The sequence below is a fragment of the Aplysia californica genome, unplaced genomic scaffold (genome assembly GCF_000002075.1).
Source record: "Aplysia californica isolate F4 #8 unplaced genomic scaffold, AplCal3.0 scaffold00113, whole genome shotgun sequence".
NCBI lineage: Eukaryota > Metazoa > Mollusca > Gastropoda > Aplysiida > Aplysiidae > Aplysia > Aplysia californica.
The window spans coordinates 1,462,198-1,479,736 of NW_004797383.1; the positions used below are offsets into that span (position 1 = coordinate 1,462,198).

At 43.2% G+C, this 17,539-nt stretch overlaps 1 protein-coding gene across 3 annotated transcripts in view; it reads right to left on the minus strand.

Annotated features, from left to right (window-relative positions):
- The window catches only part of LOC101862025 (centrosomal protein of 112 kDa), a 54,365-nt gene extending 45,461 nt beyond the window's left edge, over positions 1-8,904 (minus strand). For all 3 annotated transcript variants that reach the window (XM_013081074.2, XM_013081073.2, XM_035969088.1), the window contains exon 1: positions 3,043-8,904. In XM_013081074.2, the coding sequence (XP_012936528.1) occupies positions 3,043-7,801 (4,759 nt within the window). In that variant the 5' untranslated portion in view covers positions 7,802-8,904. The remainder of the gene's footprint in view (positions 1-3,042) is intronic.
- Between the last annotated feature and the right edge of the window lie 8,635 nt (positions 8,905-17,539).

A 17,539-nucleotide genomic window follows, 5' to 3' on the forward strand; every position in this document is an offset into this window, starting at 1 on the left:
ACACACACACAACACATATACACAAGAGAAAAATTATGGAGGCGGGATGAGACCAATGTTTACGTCACTAAAATGGGCCAATCAAACAATTAATCATTATTTGCCACAATACAGATAGGCCTAATGCCACGAAGGAACAACTATGTTCTTATTTCTTCTGTTTGAAGAAGAGAAATAGTCCTGATTTCAAAGTCGAGTGAGTTGTCTGTGGTGTAGCGTTAATACACAAAAGACATGATTTCGATTCTTGTGTGGGAAGAATATTTCTCCAGTATTTCATTTTTCTCTTGGGACGTTGCTCCTCTCAGCCCGTGTTGGCCTTGACAACGTCGAATCCTGCCTTCTTAATGTATCTAAATTATGTCCGTGGGTGCGATAAAACATTTGCATTAAAAAGTATAGTTATTGCAATCCTGCATTGTGGAGTGAGTTGTGACATACGACTTTAAGCGCAGTTACTGTTTCAACCCCGTGGTCAATGGAAGAGTCAATGGTCTAAGAGCAGAACCAGCAAAAAGTGATATAATTGTTTCCTGTTTTCATAGTGTATACAACCGTAGCCATAAGACCGTTTAACGATCATTCTGTACGAGATCTTCCTCTGCGATTCTGCTGTTAGAGATAGCTACAAGACTACGCACAAGAACCGTAAACAGTTGCTGTAAACAGACCGAGTTCTGCGCCATACACAGCACAGGACTCGTATCTCTTCCCTTAACGGCCATATGTACTTGACCACCAGTTAAATCATCCTAAATGGCCACTTGTTCGGAAACAACTCCTCTTCTCCCCCACAGTCCTCTCCAAGCCTCCACTACTGGCGATAACTGACCACACAGCGGCCCCCACACCAGGCGCCATGGGCCATTACGCAGTTAATCTGGTACATATCACTTTGCGGCTTTGTTTGATCCTTGCGCCGACACGGGGCTACAGTTGCTAAATTAGGGTCAAGAGTTGAGTGTAGAAACTTCGTTTTCAGTCGTAAGTTTTGAAAAACTATGAGATCGCGTTTCAGGTGTTGTGAAAGCTTGTGAGGCACACGCACACATAGTGCATTACATTATTTGGTCATGACGATCCTTTTAGGGTGACTTTTAAGCCGCTTTCGGAACAGAAAGTTTATTGAAAAGACGTGACCTCCAACGTAAAGTCAATCTCCTTTTGGTATTAGTAGAGGTTTTACGGTGCTCGCAACTGGATACGGTCATATGAACGCCAAGGGGTGGATGTCAACAGAGAAGTCCTTACAGGGAATCAGACTTACTCTGCTCACCTCTTTAGCTTCAACAGCACAAAGTCTGCTTCGACTATCAAGGCACCCCGGTAATAAGGGATCACAAGAGCGTGACAAGCATACAAAAGAAGTAGAGGAAAATGACGATAGTAAGGATCAGGAAAGAAAAAGCAGATGAGCATGACATGTTAAATCCCTCTCAGCTTCGGTTGGCCCTGAAAGGTAGGGTCGGAAGCCTGCCTCCTAAATGATCTAAACTGTGACGACGGGGGCGTAAAAACAGCTACAAAACATCGTAATACTCTATACGCCCTTATAGATAAATAGGCAAGCCTGGGGCGTTTACTACATGTAGTATAACGGGCACTTGTTATGTAGATCATTTGGTGGACTGCTTCGAATCAGTCTTTCAGGGCCATCCCGGGCTGAGTAGGATACAGCATCACAGTAAAAAGAAAAACGATACTCGGTGAAATGGACATCCCTCCGCAGGAATCGCAGTCACATCCCTCGCATGCAATGGTTAAAGTAGGGCTTCAGTCAATTAGAAACATACAGTCATATAAACAAGACAATGGGATACAAAAGACTCAAAGGTCCCTGACGTGGCGCTCTCAATGAAGTTCCACTAGTTAGAAAAGGTCAAACCGGCTTCTGTGGTAAAGAAGTGGGGCTATTCGCTGTCGCCAGGACACCCGCGATTCCCGAGTGGGGAGAACATTTTGCACAAAGTATCTCTGTCTTTCTGATGAGATGTTGTATTCCTCTCAACCCGGGTTTGCCCTGACAGGAAGGGAAGGAAGCCCGCCACCTTAATAATCTAAATTGTATCGATGGGGGTGTAAAAACACCTACATTACATTTTTTAAAAGCAAGAAGTCGGCACCGACCATGCTGGGGAATCAATACAGAAAGGCTTCCTGAAACACGGTGAGAGCAGAAATCATGCAAAGCTAGGACACCCCTCTCCTCACGTGCCCCTGATGATAAGAGGCTTATGCATCCCCTCAACCAGGTTAAGCACCTAAACGCGCTGAAATTAATGTTTGTCAGTGAGCTGGCCAATGCATATTAAGCCTAAGTCCAAAATGAAGGGGACACCGAGGATAATGAAGCTGGTTCGGGGGACACTTTGACAGGATTACCTCCCTTGTACAGCACACAACATAATGACAGGGGAAAACGGACTTTTTAAAAAGAGGTAATATGGTCGGGGAAGGGTGAATCATACCGTAAAGTAAGAGATATACTCGTTTATTCGGGGTAAAGAAAAGTACACCAAACAAGAGCGTTTACTTTACACTAAGAAAACGTAAAACTGGCAGATGGAAACAACAGAATGTCAAGGAGTAAGACCTTCCAGCGATACCCCTCTAACGACCCACTTCAGGGGGGAGAACTACCGTAAAAGAACAAGACAAAAAACAAAAAAACAAACAAAAAACAGAACAAAAACAAAACAAACAACAACAGTTCAAACAAGAACGTCTCTAAAGGGAACGAATCAACAGTAGTTGCTCGCTTCGTAGTCCAGCATGATACAAACTAGATCTACATACATTTCGTTCACTAACAACCCATCCTCCCTTCCTCTATTAAACGTACACAACAAAACGCTATAAACAACCTGTCCTGATTGCTGAAAGCAGTTCAGTCCGCATATTTAGTTGGGGTCTAAAATATATAATCCGGAAATATGGCTACACCTGGTCAAGAAACAAATGAACAGTGGTTTTGCCACAAAACACATGCAATATCAGAATACAAGACATCTATATATCGGAACAAAAATAAAAAATCCTCACCTGTTCTTTGAGGCAGTTTTAGGACAAAGGGCTTCATGTCAGCCAGGTACTTGTCAAACTCTCTGTCCATCCGGAAGCCTCGCTCGCCATCATTCTCCATGTCTGCGCGCGCAGCAGACGCCAGCAGTTCCGGCGTAGACGGCAACAACTGGGACGTCTCAACGTTCACGCTGCCTTGACCAGATAGACCAGACGTTGTTCCAGGAAGACTTTGTCCAGACACCAGCAGGCTGTCCGTACAGTGAGAGCCAGCACCGCGTCCGGGGGCGCCCTGGGCACTGTCGGGTGGCTCAGACTGAAAAGAAGGAAGACCTAAGGTAACAAAGTCAGAGTATCTGCTCGTGTTAGTTATTGTGAGAACCGGAGATGACGTGGGAGGGCACGTGTTTGTGGGTGAAACAGAAAGTTCTGGGGAGAGGGAAGCTACACAGATATCGGTGCTGCAAACGACTTTGGTAGCAAGAGTGACGTCATGATATGACTTCATCTCCGACTCTTCGCACATGAACTGATGCATTTTAGCATACGGGTTTTGTCTTTGGAAGGCAGACGCCTTTGAAGGGACTTGTATCATACTGCCACTGCCAGAGGTTCTTTCTGATTTACCGGACAATTTCCGAAACTCTTTCACAGAAGTTATTCGCTTCTGTGCTGACGGTTTGGAGATACACCGAGATCCCGTTTTCAAATTCGTGTCTACGCGTTGTGCAGGGCCGCCAGAATTCTTTTTAAAGGTTTTTCTGTCACATTTCGGAAAGTTCGAAGAAAGCACAGAATGCTGACCACTTCCATTATGTCGTGCACAACATACATCTTGTAAATGCATGACTTGAGGGTCTTCGTCGCTGCTTGCACTTATCTCACACCTATCGTAATTGTTGTTTTCAGAGCTTACATTCTTTGCCCAAAAAGATCCTCTTCTCACCTCAAAAATGTCTATCCTATCCTGGAGATCTTGACTGAGCAAGTCCTTACTCTTTAACAGCCGTCTTTTAAGCGATGAGGACAATTTTCTCAAGTCTTTCTTAATCGACTTCAGTTCATTTGAAGGATTCCGAAACAAAACGTTCTGCGAGCTGTGAAGCATGTGCAATATACTTTTCAATTCGTTTCGACTCCAAGACGGGAGGTCCTGGTTACAAGATTTTACTTTCAAGACAGAGATCGCATTGAGTACATCTAACAAAGCCGTGGACGTTTCTTTGGAACAGTCAGAGGGGGACTTTGGGATAAGCAAATGTGAAGGAAACAGTTGCTTTCCCTCTTCGGTGAAAGTACGAGTCCCATGTTGTGAAGGCAGTTTATTGTTCCCTCCACGATGTATAGTTGAGGCGAATCCTTTCTCCGTGTTTTCTTTATCAGTATCCACATCAAACTCCGCGCCTGACAAGAGTCCAAATACTCTTTCTTGCATTTCTCCAACATGAGTCTCAAAACTTGACGAGTGTACGCTGGCTACGTCTGAATTTGATGACGACATACTCGACGAATCTAACGACACCGAGTGTAGGTTCTCTGTGCTGGTTGTTGACTGATGCTCCATGCAATGCTGGCAGGGTACAGATACGTTCTTGAACATGTTTTTCAATGTCTGATGTTCTCGAGATACGATATTGTCAAAAGCATTCTCGGGAGCAGAATGCGTTCCTCTCTCAACGGTGGTCAACGGAGGTTGGTCAACATCTACACAAAAAGTTCTTTTGTCCCTCAGAACATCAGTGTCCCGATTCACGTCACTTACAGTCTTATTTACCATGCAATGGTTATTCCCCTGCACACTATCCCCAGCACTGGGGGAATTAGACGGCTTAGGCCAATTTTCCGTAATTTTGTTTTCAGATTTATCACTATTTGGTGCACAAGAACCTGAAACGTCAGAATAAGTGGGAGGGTGGCGGAAAACAGAGACTGGTGCGCCACAGGTGTTGTCATCTCCGGTGACTTCCCTCTGATGTTGAAACCGAGAACTTGGAATTTCACGTTCGGGAGATTTTGCATGCGGCACGTAGTGGAATACACGCACAGGGGAAGATACTAAAGTGTGCTGTGAGACATGACTGACTGACTGTGGTGAGACGTTGCACGGTGAGCCTGCCATATTCGGTTCTGTTACTTCCCCATGACGGTGATCTCCGATTTTCATTATCGAGGGCTGTAAGGGAACTTGAGATACAGTGATGGCTGTGTCCACTTGCGTGGTTATCTCTCTTGATGTGCTCATCCTTGTTCCTGTGGAAAACGTGCAACATGTGCAAGCTCGGTTCACAGCCTCAGAGGTCAGTGAGTTTACATCTGGTGGACTGTTTTCAATGCCCAAAGAAGGTGTTCCCTGAGAAATTATTAAACTAAAAGTAGCAATGTCAGAAAAAGTCCCCACAGTCTGCGTTTGGTGCTTGTCCTTAGGCTCGTGACTTGTAGTCTCTTGTAAACATTGTTCACTATCAAATGGCAAAGGAAATCCTGAGATGGCTAGGTGATTGGGATCTGAGAAACGTTTTGTTGGTGTACTGAAAGTTAAGGACTCTCCATTCCTGGGACACTCTTCCTTACAATCTCTATGCACTTCTTGGTCCACATGTGGCAATGCTTGAGTAACAATATCTTCGCCATTAGACAGTGACCGGGCGCCAATCGGTCTTTTGTCTGTTACAAACCAAAGACCACTTCCCATGAAAGAAACAGGGTTGGCATCAGTCACTGGCTGCTGTTCTGGGTCTGCCAGATTTTCCACTAACTGACCAGTGCCCGCATATCGGCAAGGCTGGACATCACTTCCTTCTAACCGAGTCTCTGAAGTATCAAACAATTCAAGAGACTTTGGTGTATTAGAACCAGTGTTTCCACACGACGGTGACTGCAGGTTCGCATCACCACACTGCCCTATTGAAAGATCTTTATTCTCAAAATGCACTGCCGCATTAACCCGACTCAAATTGCTTTGATTTGAATTATCTTCACGCGGAGACGTAGTAGGTACTTCGGTAGGAGTATCTGACAAACAACGAGTACTCACAGTCAGTTCTACATCAGGAGGCTTAGACATCACAATGTTAGGAGAAGAAAGAAGTCCAGCAATCGGGCCATCTGCTATTTTCAGAGTCTCCCCAGAACTACATAATACAGGGTGCGGTTCACACTGATATTCTCCTGTGCTTGCTCTTGGGGAATCCCTTCCGTGTGTCGCACTGACATGAACCATTTGTTTACTCGCTTTATCTTCCCCGCGTTCTGGGCTTCCTGTTAAGCCATTTAATGAAGAAAGAGAATGGGCACCTTGCTTCATAAAACTTGAACTATCATCAGGACACCCCATATGTATCTTATTATCAAAGTATGGATACTTAATTGGAGACGTACGGCCATTGTCAAGTGGAGAATTCACTTCTGACAAAACAGTCTCGTTTTCAATGTTTACATTCTCTTCAAATTTTCGCAAAGCATTATGATCACCTCTTGCCACATGTTCATTTTCTATCGATGAAATTATTAAAGGACCGCTTTTATGAATTCCATTTCCCAAAGACCTTTGTTCATCCTTGTGCTTACTCACGAGGGAAAGCAGCAACAAGTTCAGTTCACTGCCTTTATGCAATGGCATGGGCGGGGACGATGACAGACTCTCGGTGGTCACAAGAGCTGAGTTCTCGAGAAATTCTTCTCCGGGAGGTGGGACGTGGAGGGCAATAGAGTGTGGTGATGCTACGCCACCATAGTGCTCAGGTAGGTCGGTCTGCGGTACACTTACTGGCTGCGACACTGACTGGACAGCACAGACTAATTGTTGCGTTGGAGTGTCCTGTAGCTCGGCGTGTTCAACAACCGAAAGGTGTGGAGGACAGAAACCTCGCTGAAGAGAATGAGACGTCACGATTGCATTTGCTGACTCTGTGTTGCTATTAAAAGACTCATTACTGAAGTCAGTGATGACGAGTAAAGGGGGAGAGGAAGCCACTTTGAAATTTGAGTTAAAAGATAATTCTTCACACAGAATATTTTCCCTCACTGACAAATCCAGTTCTGTCTGTGCACACACATTTCCATCGTCCTTAGTGCTTTTCTGTGTACCCTGTATGTTAGAAGATAATATCTCATTGGTGCCCAGGTTTTCACCACATGGGACGTTTGTTACTTTCTCACGCAGATTGTCCACGCTACAGTCCTCTGTTTCAAAAGAGAAAGCTGTCCTCTTCACCGGTGCGTGGCTTTCCACGTCGCTATCTCTTTTATCAACTACCTGACTTTTTATGTCTTGCTGTACGCGGCTTTCCGAGTCTATTTCTACGTTTTTAATAGAACGGGGCCGTATTTCTTGTTGTACATGGCTTTCCGAGTTGCATTCTTTATTTTCTGACGATGCTTTTGTTTCAGCCGACTGGTTACTTTCGGAAGACCTCTCACCTGATTCATGCAAGGAAACTGTGGTTTCGTTCCGCATAGGGGTTTCTGAACAAAGTACGGTCTCATTGAAACTTTTTGGAGAGTGTGAGATATCAGGACTAATCGCAGAATCAGCACTTCCCATAGAGTTCAGCCTTTGGTGACTCAGTGTGGCAGCCGCTGTAAAGGATAGCAGTCGAAGGGACTCCTCGTCTTGAGAGAAACTGAGTGAACTGTCGCTATGGCACGTCCTATTGCGCTGTGGTGGCGTCCAGTCCCCGTGACCCCGGGCGGCCAGGCCTTTGCGAGTTTGCACATTCCGCTCCTGGAGGCTTTTGGCTAGCCTGGCCAGGTCAGTGTGGCTTCTTGACCAGATAGACATTCTTGCTCATGGGACTGGCAAACAGACACTAGCAAACCTACGCCCTCTATGAAAGTGGAATTTCTGAATGGAGTTCGGAAATATAATGGGATGAAAATCTTACATGATGCCTTTCGCCCTCAAGCACATTTTAGCTCACTGTGGTTCCAGGCTGACACAAGCGAACCTAGGTTTCCGATACTGTGATAATCATTGTGGAGGGGTGAGTCTTTTAAACTATGACGTTATACACCATTTGCAGAGAATTAAACATCTTGACTAGATCCGAGTGTAACTCACAGCCCTGACAAGCTGTGTGGCTCATGGAACTGCCAAAGAAACACCAATGACACAAGCAAATACAGGTATCCTTTACTGAGTGAGAATCTTTGTTGATGGGAAGTCCAGAATTATCAATGAACACACCGTCCATAGACAACAGTGGAATTTACAAAAAATCACTGTGCAGGTTTCCTACATAATGGGCATACTGGCTTTTCACAATAAATCTGCTGACACGGTAAGAGTAATTCCAGGCCCTAAACACGTGTTCCATATGAGACGAGCATTGTTTACGCGACTCGAGTAAACACGTATGCTATTAAAGAGCCGGTAGAGAAAATATATTGGGGTCACATTGCAAAACATTTACAATGTTAAATCGTGCATTACACCACTGTCAGCAAGTCTTTTCTCCTTTGACTTTAAATACATGAGCACATGCGTCCTCACATAACATTTAAAACGTCTTGTCTGTAGGATTTAAGGACAGCCCGGTCCTGTGCACGCTCGTATAAACGTTCTTGAAAAGAGGTTCAGAGGTAATAGCTGTGAAGCAGTTACCCACATTATTGGATCTAGGACTGTAAAACCGCAAATATAACACGTCCTTCTATCCTCTAGAATGCACAGGCCTCCTGGCGTATAGGGCTGGAAGTATCAAATTCAAATGTGACGTTATACGTCCTCTACACATGCATGTGTACCTCACACTCGGAGCGTTCCGATTCAATGTAATTTAAAGGACAACTATGCTGTGTGTAATCCGTCATTGTGACAAGGACTCCCTGGCGAAATCAATCATGTATATAAATCCTACAAAACAATGCACATTTCCTACAACACCATATTTCTTATTCCACGTATTTCTCTCTCTCTCTCTCTCTCTCTCTCTCTCTCTCTCTCTCTCTCTCTCTCTCTCTCTTTACCTATGTCTCTCTTTCTTTATCTCTCTGTCTTTCTTTATCTCTCTCTGTCTCTCATTCATTCCCCCTTTCCGTATTGGTCACTTTCTTTCTGTAGTCTGTCTCTTTGTCTGTTTGTGTGTCTATCTATCTATCTATCTATCTATCTATCTATCTATCTATCTATCTATCTATCTACCTATCTATCTATTCATCTATCTTCTCTCATTCTTCGTGTCTGCCTCCATGTCTCTCGTATCTTTTAATTACAAAATGCTCCCACTTTACGCATTCAACAATCAATATGGCCAACCACCTCCCAACCCACATTTTTTTTTACATACACGTTTGTGTGTCGACCTAACTTTATAATTCCAAGGCAGTCAGGTACCGAATCAATAACAATTAAGGTATACGGTTTAACAGAACAAGGTGAGGCGAAAGGGCCAATCAGTATAAAATGATCTGGAATGGAGCGAGGACACTTGTTTAAATCTTCCCTATTTATTCGTTTACATGTGATCTTTTGTCCGTCCCAAAAATTGTACGCAGGCTACTTACTTCACTTTTTTCCCTTTTGTATCTCAGCATTAACACATTTACCCAACCAAATAACTGAGCGGCCACATTACACTGAAGTTTTTTCAGCTGTTTTGCAACAAAGCACTGCGGTTAAATCTGCAAATATATAATAATAATAATAATAAATAATATATAGCATTTGTATAGCGCATATCCCCGCTTAACAAATATATCCATATTTCTACAACAATGTATAACAACGTACAAAAAATAAGGACAAAAGTCTAAATTTTTGCACATTACAGTGCAGTGGGCATTGCGTGTCCATTAAATGTAAGATGGTAGGCGAGTCAGCAAAGGTCAGCCGTCTACAGTAAAGTCCGTTCCGTCAACATCCCCAGACAGCAAATCGATCCAGCACTCCATTACAAACACACACACACCCTCACGCACAAACATGCATAAACCTCAACAAGGCATACGCATCTCACCGGGAACACCCATTTGCGTGTGCACACACTCACAAATATCCCATGAAGCACCCACACAAATCACGAAAGCACTTGCATCAAGTTAGACATGCTCAAACCTGTACACACACTCTTCTCACTCATACAAACACACACGCGCACGCCAGCGCGCACCGACGTACACACACACACACACACACACACACACACACACACACACACACACACACACACACACACACAGAGAGAGAAACATTAAAATCGCTCAATAGAAAACTGTAGCCATTAAGTCACAATGAGCAGGAATAATGACGTTTTTAGCAGTAGAAATTAAAACATGGCCTTCAACGGTTGAAAATTGCGCTCCGAAACAGCTATTATAAAGACACTTGATAATATTACAGGGCAACTACGGAAAACAACGCACAACACGGGGGCCTGTCAAAGGTAACATCCTCCAGATCAGAAAAAGTTCACAGACCACATTTCCCACATTCTAAAACACATAAAGTGTTAAGACTACCACATCCTTCCCAAGAACGACATGTATTAATCCAAACTGCGACATTCGTTCAAAACCCGTTATTCAGACTATCGGTTCCTTCGTACAATCAAGTAATTAGGATTGTCGGTTCCTTCATTAAAATCCAGTAATTAGGAGTGTCGCATCCTTGGAAACAAATCCGTTGAGAATAATTGTCACACCTGTCTTTAACAAAATTTGTATTGTGGTTTTTTTTCTGGGACTTTTTTCGTTTTGTCAAAGCAGAATACGACACAATCGTTCGCCGCGGCTCACGCGTGTTTGCGGTGCAATTCAAGTGGCTCCGTATTGTAAGGTCAGGGCGGTTCCTGGCCCTATTCACCACAAGGCACGGCTCTGGTTCCGCGGTCCCACCGGTACCGTTGACAGACAGCGCAGCGGTACTGCCAGCGACGTGTCCCCGCACGGGTATGGAATTACGACGGAGCGGGTACTGTTGCTACGCTGAGCGACCCGCGACGACCTGGTCCTGGTCTGTCCGCATGGGGGAGGCGGGAAAGGGGGCCCCAGGGATTGGGGTAGGGGTGGGGGTGCGGGATGATTTGTATACATCGCATCGGGGAACCTAATAATTACAATTGATGAGATATGTTTTGGTCTGCTATGGGAAGGTAAAGTAAGGTATGCTATGCTATCCTGAGATGTGCTGTGATACGCTGTAATTATTATTTGTCATCATCATCATCATCAACATCATCATCATCATCATCATCATCATCATCATCATCATCATCATCATCATCACCACCACCATTATTATTATTATTATTATTATTATTATTATTATTATTAAACTTTAATAATTACACGCTTTAAATTTTAAAAACTCACCTCCCATGGGACCCATCCAAGTGAATGGAGTGAGTGCAGTGAAAACCCCCCACACCCCCCCAAAAAAACCCCAAAACAAAACAAAACAACAAACAACAACCTCCCACCCCAAAACTCTGAGATCAAAAGAATGTCTCGGAGATTCGGCCTAGAGTAATCCACAGCGCAATAAAACGTGATACCATCTGATCTGAGGGCGCGCCGGCCGGAGGTGCAGTGGCAGAACACACGTCACTAAAATGGCCATTATCGGCTATAGATCCCAGGAAGTGGGCAGGGACGTGCCCGTGAGGTATTTACGATTTCGAGGTGACTGTTTTCTGCAGTGTGGAGGAGGAAACGGGAATAGATTTTTATTTTTTAAATCTTCGTTTTTTCTTAGCACTTATTACATATTATGTTTTACCCGACAGAGGTGAGCAGGGACCATAATTTTTTAGAGCTGCCCTAGGTAACTTCAGAGTATCAATCAACCGTTTACATTCTATCAAAATGATCGCTCCAGAAGTCCCGAAAAGTGAGGTTGCCTGTCCTGCTTTGCTAGTTCTGTGGAGCCACTATACCAACTACTAGCCCCCCCCCCCCCTCACCCCATAGAAAACAAAACAAAAACCCAGCACTCACACAAAACCCAACGACTACACCCCATAGTGAACGATTAATCAGGGCCTTTGCTAGCAACAATGTAAAGAGGCAATGTGATATACACAAAACAATAGGACGTTTCAGCGTTCTGTGCCGCCCCCCGCTTTCTGACCCCCCCCCCCCCAAAAAAAAAAAGCCCAAAACAAAACAAAACAACCCAAACCAAACCAAAACAAAAACTGAGATTCTGATGACGCTGCCAAAACCACTTGAACGTTGAAATAGTGCTGATCATGATTCTATGTCTTTTTTGGACTCTTTTCAAACCTGCTAGATACACGTGACCAGCTGCTCCGACAGACAAATTAAACCACAGATTAAGTTACACAAAGTGCGTATTGTTTGAAGTACAGAAAACACTGATGAATGGGGAGCATAGAGGAAAATGACACAGGGAGGATTAAAAATGATGAGAGGACCTAATGGTGCTTTAAACTTCACTCGTTCCAGTGCCTGAAGCCCTCGCTCGACCTTTACGTAAAGCCGGTTGGCGCTTTAATTCTTTTCATTGAAAACACGTGTCGGCTGTTTTACTTTGAAAGAACAATTGATCTTCTTCTTTTCCATCTTCTTCTTCTCCTTTTCCTTCTTCTTCTCCTCCTCCTCCTCCTCCTCCTCCTTCTTCTTCTTCTTCTTCTTCTTTTTCTTCTTCTTCTTCTTTTTCTTCTTCTTTTTTGTTCTTGTTCTTGTTCTTTTGATGATGATGATGATGATGAAGATGATGATGATGATGATGATGATGATGATGATGAAGATGACGACGACGACGATACAATTATGAACTGCACAATATGTAATTAGCACTGAAAATATTACGAACTGTATGAAATATTGATAATATGTTCATCTTTATTATAGTAAACTTTCACAATCATTTCCCTTTCTTTCTATCTTTCTTTCTGATCTACTTTTCTTAACCATTCTCAGTATCTCTATCTTCTTTCTTCTCTCTGTATCAGTCTTCTCTCTCAATCTAAAAAAGATTTTAAAAATATATCCTTCCCAGTGGGGAATCGAATCCCAGTCTCCCGCGTGGCAGAAGGAGATACTCTTATTAAATTAGGCTACTAAGTTATTACTTTCCTACAAATAAAACTCCCTTTGCTACAAAATTGTAGGTCCTGAATTAGATAATATCACGAAAGAGTTTAGGCCTACGGACGAATCTCAGCTTGTGCACGCCGAGGACACGTTCAGCAGCCGTGTACCGTCCCCGCGGTTTTATGCCAAAAAAAATTCTGAAATTATGTCAAATGAGCCCAACAATGTGAAATTATGCGATTATGTTAATTTAACAAAGAATGACAAAGGAAAATAATCGGAAATTATGCAAAAAATGATCAAATTTTGCTAAATTATGCGGGGTGCATAAAACCACGGAAACAGCGAGTAGCGAGTTGCAGAGAAAGTGAGTTGCTCCGTTCATTAGCGTTCAAGGCAAAATGACAACGAACCCGAGTTTAATGGTACACGATTGTGACAAAAAGCACACGATAGCAAAAATAAATGCCCTTTACTGTCCGCTGCACGACTGCAGAATACCTTACTTTTCATAACTTGAGTTGTCTCTTGTCCTGTCGTATTATCATTATAATTATTATTGTTATTATTATTATTATTATTATTATTATTATTGTTATTATTATTGTTATTGTTATTATTATTATTATAATTATAATAATTATAATAATAATAATTATTATTATTATTATATTATTATTATTATTATTATTATTATTATTATTATTATTACTATTGTCAATAAAGTTTTTGCTGTAATCGACCAATGCCAGAAAAAACCCTTCTCAAAATATAATATGCTGCTCGACAACCGCACCCTCCCTAAAAAAACAACAACAACAAACAAACAAACAAACAAACAAACAACAACAACTACAAACAACAACAACAACCCAAAAAAACCCCCAACCCAACAAAGTCTACAGACTATGAAAGAAAACAACAAAACTAAAGCTCACTGCTACTGAGATTTTTAAAAAGTCGGTCAAAGAGTTGTAATACAGAGGTTTTTATAAAATTCGTTTCATCTTCGACCTTGACAGAAAAGAACTAGATCTACAGTAACTGTTTCACTAGTCTTTCGTCTGCTTGAAAAGAGCCTAGTTACCAGACCGGGTGGAGACTTCGCAACTAGTGTTGCGCTTGGCAATGGGGAAAATAAATCATTGTGATTTTACGGGTTTTGTAGAACCTTTTCCAACACTGACATGATATTCAAAAGAAAGCAGCTCCCAATTTTGCTTCCATCCCCGTTAGGACTGAGACAAGTAGGCAGACGGCGTTGAAAACTCCCCAAACAACCCAACCCAAGTTCAATACATGTCATCATCATCATCCAGTGCCAGATCTTCGACAGACATCGGCGATCATGATTTTCCATTCATTCCTTTGCTCGGATGCTCTCAGAAAAGCTACGTTTCCCTGATTTTTCCCTGTTACCCATTTGTTTAGGTTCCCTAAGTATGTTGTTCTGGGCCTACCCCTGCCTCGCTTGCCTTCAATTTTGCCAATGAGAGCTAGATGTTCAAGACCCTTATGTCTATTCAGGTGTCCCAAAAACTGCATTTGTCGTTTCCTGATAGTTTTTAACATTGAGCGTCCCACGTGGGCTTCATCAAGCACTACCTCATTTGATTTCTTTTCCTTCCACGATACTCTTAGCAGTCTCCTAAGAAACCACATTTCTGTTGCCTCTATTTTATTTTCACTGTCTTTAGTGATTGTCCAGCATTCACAGCCATATAGAAGGGTTGACCAAACATAGCATTTCAGGACTTTCATTTTGGTGTTCATTACTTTTCCATGACTGTTCAATACTTGTAATGCCTGAAAAACTCAACATCAATGGCTAATGCCGACCACTTCAAGACACTTTAGCCTGAAACTTTTTTTTCCAAATTGATATTCTCTCTCTTTTTTTTTTTTAGTAGAGGTTTTACGGCGCTCGTAACTGCATAAGGTCATATGAGCGCCACGGGGTGGATGTCAACAGAGAAGTCCTTACAGGGAATCAGACTTACTCTGTTCACCTCTCTAGCTTCAACAGCACAAAGTCTGCTTCGACTATCAAGGCACCCCGGAAATAGCGGGTCACAAGAGTGAGACAGCCATACAAAAGAAGTGGAGGAAACATTACGATAGTATGGATCAGGAGAGAAAAAGCAGCAATTCCATGTTGCAGTTCATGCACAGTTATGAGTATGACATGGATGAATCAACCCATTTACAATTACAATTCTACTGTGCATAAGAACATGGTTAATGTCCCCCCTTTGGGAATGGCCTAAATACATTTCAGTCAGTAGCACCGCCCCTGGGGTGGGGGGAAGAGAGAGAGAGAGAGAGAGAGAGAGAGAGAGAGAGAGAGGGGTAGACAATATTATCTGTTACTTCTTTTAGCATGTAAGTCAACAAGGGTGATTACTTCGTGTAAACTGGATTCCATTCAGTGAGTTCAGAACCAAAATACTAAAATTTTAAGATGATCTATTATCTATTTGTGGTGGCCGAATTATACTATTCAAAAGGCTTTTTAATGGCTGCATCGATCGACATGCGGTTTTCGCCAAAAAATTCTTTAAAATATTCTCCAGATCATGACGCCCTTGGTATTTTCAGTTTTGGGACAGTTTTGCTGCAAAAACCTAAATTTCTTTATTTCGCCGATCGCTTTTGTAGGCCGACGCTTCTGTCTCTGTAATTTTAGAAAACCCGGAAGTGATATTTCACGAGGCGCATTTTGTTTTGAGAGTATAGATCTAGATCTAGACCTTCTAATTTTTGGCATCTCTCTAGATTTATTTCCCCATTCCAGTAGAGTGTTAATACAGTAGGCCAATGACTTTTAGTTGATATTAAAGCTCCGATCATTCCTTTCATCGAAAGGGGGCTAAGCTAGTGCTTTCTAATTCCAGACTGAGACGCGGCGTGATATGTGATGATAATAGCATTTTGCGTCTTGACCTACAATCTTAAAGCAGTTTGCATGATACAGCTTTGCTTGGGCGGTAGACATAGATGAGGTAGATTGCCCAAGCACCACGTCCCTCCCTTCTGATCTTGACTTCCTTGGTATCAGAAGGAGATGCATGGTCAGTATGTTTGGGATTAAAGAAGGTGTAGGGTGTGTCTTACTTTTTTTTTCATCTCTGCTAGATCTCAGGAGTAATCGGCTACTGGTTCTTCAGCCTGCATTGCAACTGCTTTTTACAAGAATGGAACATAATCGTTTTTCCGACCCAGTAAGGCCCTTGCCTTCAGGTCAGCCAGCCACATTCCGATTTCGAAGTCAATCTACATATTTTTTATACTGACAAGAGTATTTCCAATACAATACAGTGGCATCAGTCGACGCTCAGTGCTCTCTTTGTTTCACTACTGGTGATCTAGACACAGATTCGTGTGAGCTTGGATTCTCAACATATGCACAGTCTAAAACAGTGCTTGCCAGCCACTTGAAAGCTGGGGTTTTTTTTTTGGGGGGGGGTGATTTTGGTGGGCGGTGGGGACCACCCGGGTAGTGACATAATGCATTACTGAATGCCCCGATAGGAACTACGTATAGATGGGCGGTACGAAAATCTTAGCCTCTTAAATGTGGCAAAAGTGGGCGCTTAAGTCAAACTAGTAATAACCTATTTATATGCACATCAAATGTCCAGGATATGGTATTGTTGTAGTTTTCCTTCATCGGAGGACTCTTTCATGTTCAGTATTTTAAATTAAAGTAAACCGGGGTAATAGCTATAAAGCAGGCCATTCGGACGACAGAACACGATAGAACGCGATAGAGCACGATAGAGCACTTTGTTCATCGACAGAAAGCCGACCGGAGGGGAAACATGCCGTGAAGACACAAGACAACTTTCGGACCCCACTCGACGGTTCCTCTAGTGGCACCCCACTGGGTGAATCGGAGGAGAAATCTCCAGGAAGCAAAAATGGTAAACGGATCAACCCGCTCTGCACCTCAGCAGACGTCTGGATTGAAAGACTCTATTTGTTGTGCTGCATTCTCGGACTTTCCGATGATCTCCTGACACTCAATATACCGCCTTTGGGGCAAGAAACAGTCAAACAAATCTCAAGAATACCCCAGCCAGTAATATGGCACCTGCGATCGTGACAGAGACAAGGACCTCTTCAGTGACCGGCGTATCTGAGCGATTCCCGACAGCTAAGATCACCCGTGAACGTCTTGTCTCCACTCTTCTGATCCGCGTGATCCTGCTGCTGCTCCTATCAATTGACCCTTGTTGACATCCGTCATGTTTTGCATTTTCAACCGATCCCCCCCCCTTCTCTCTCTCTCTCTCTCTCTCTCTCTCTCCCTCCCCGGGTCATACCGTAAAGAAGAGTGAGCACTTGGAGGAGAGGGGCGGGGAGGCTCATCCACAAACCTCTTTTCTCTCTGGCTTCACATTATCTCCTTGGGGCTGTAGTGGAATGTGCAAGTGCACCACTGAGTCACAGAGAGAGAGGGGTAGAGAGAGAGACACAGAGAGAGGGGGGGGGGACGGACAGACAGACAGAGAAGGAGAGA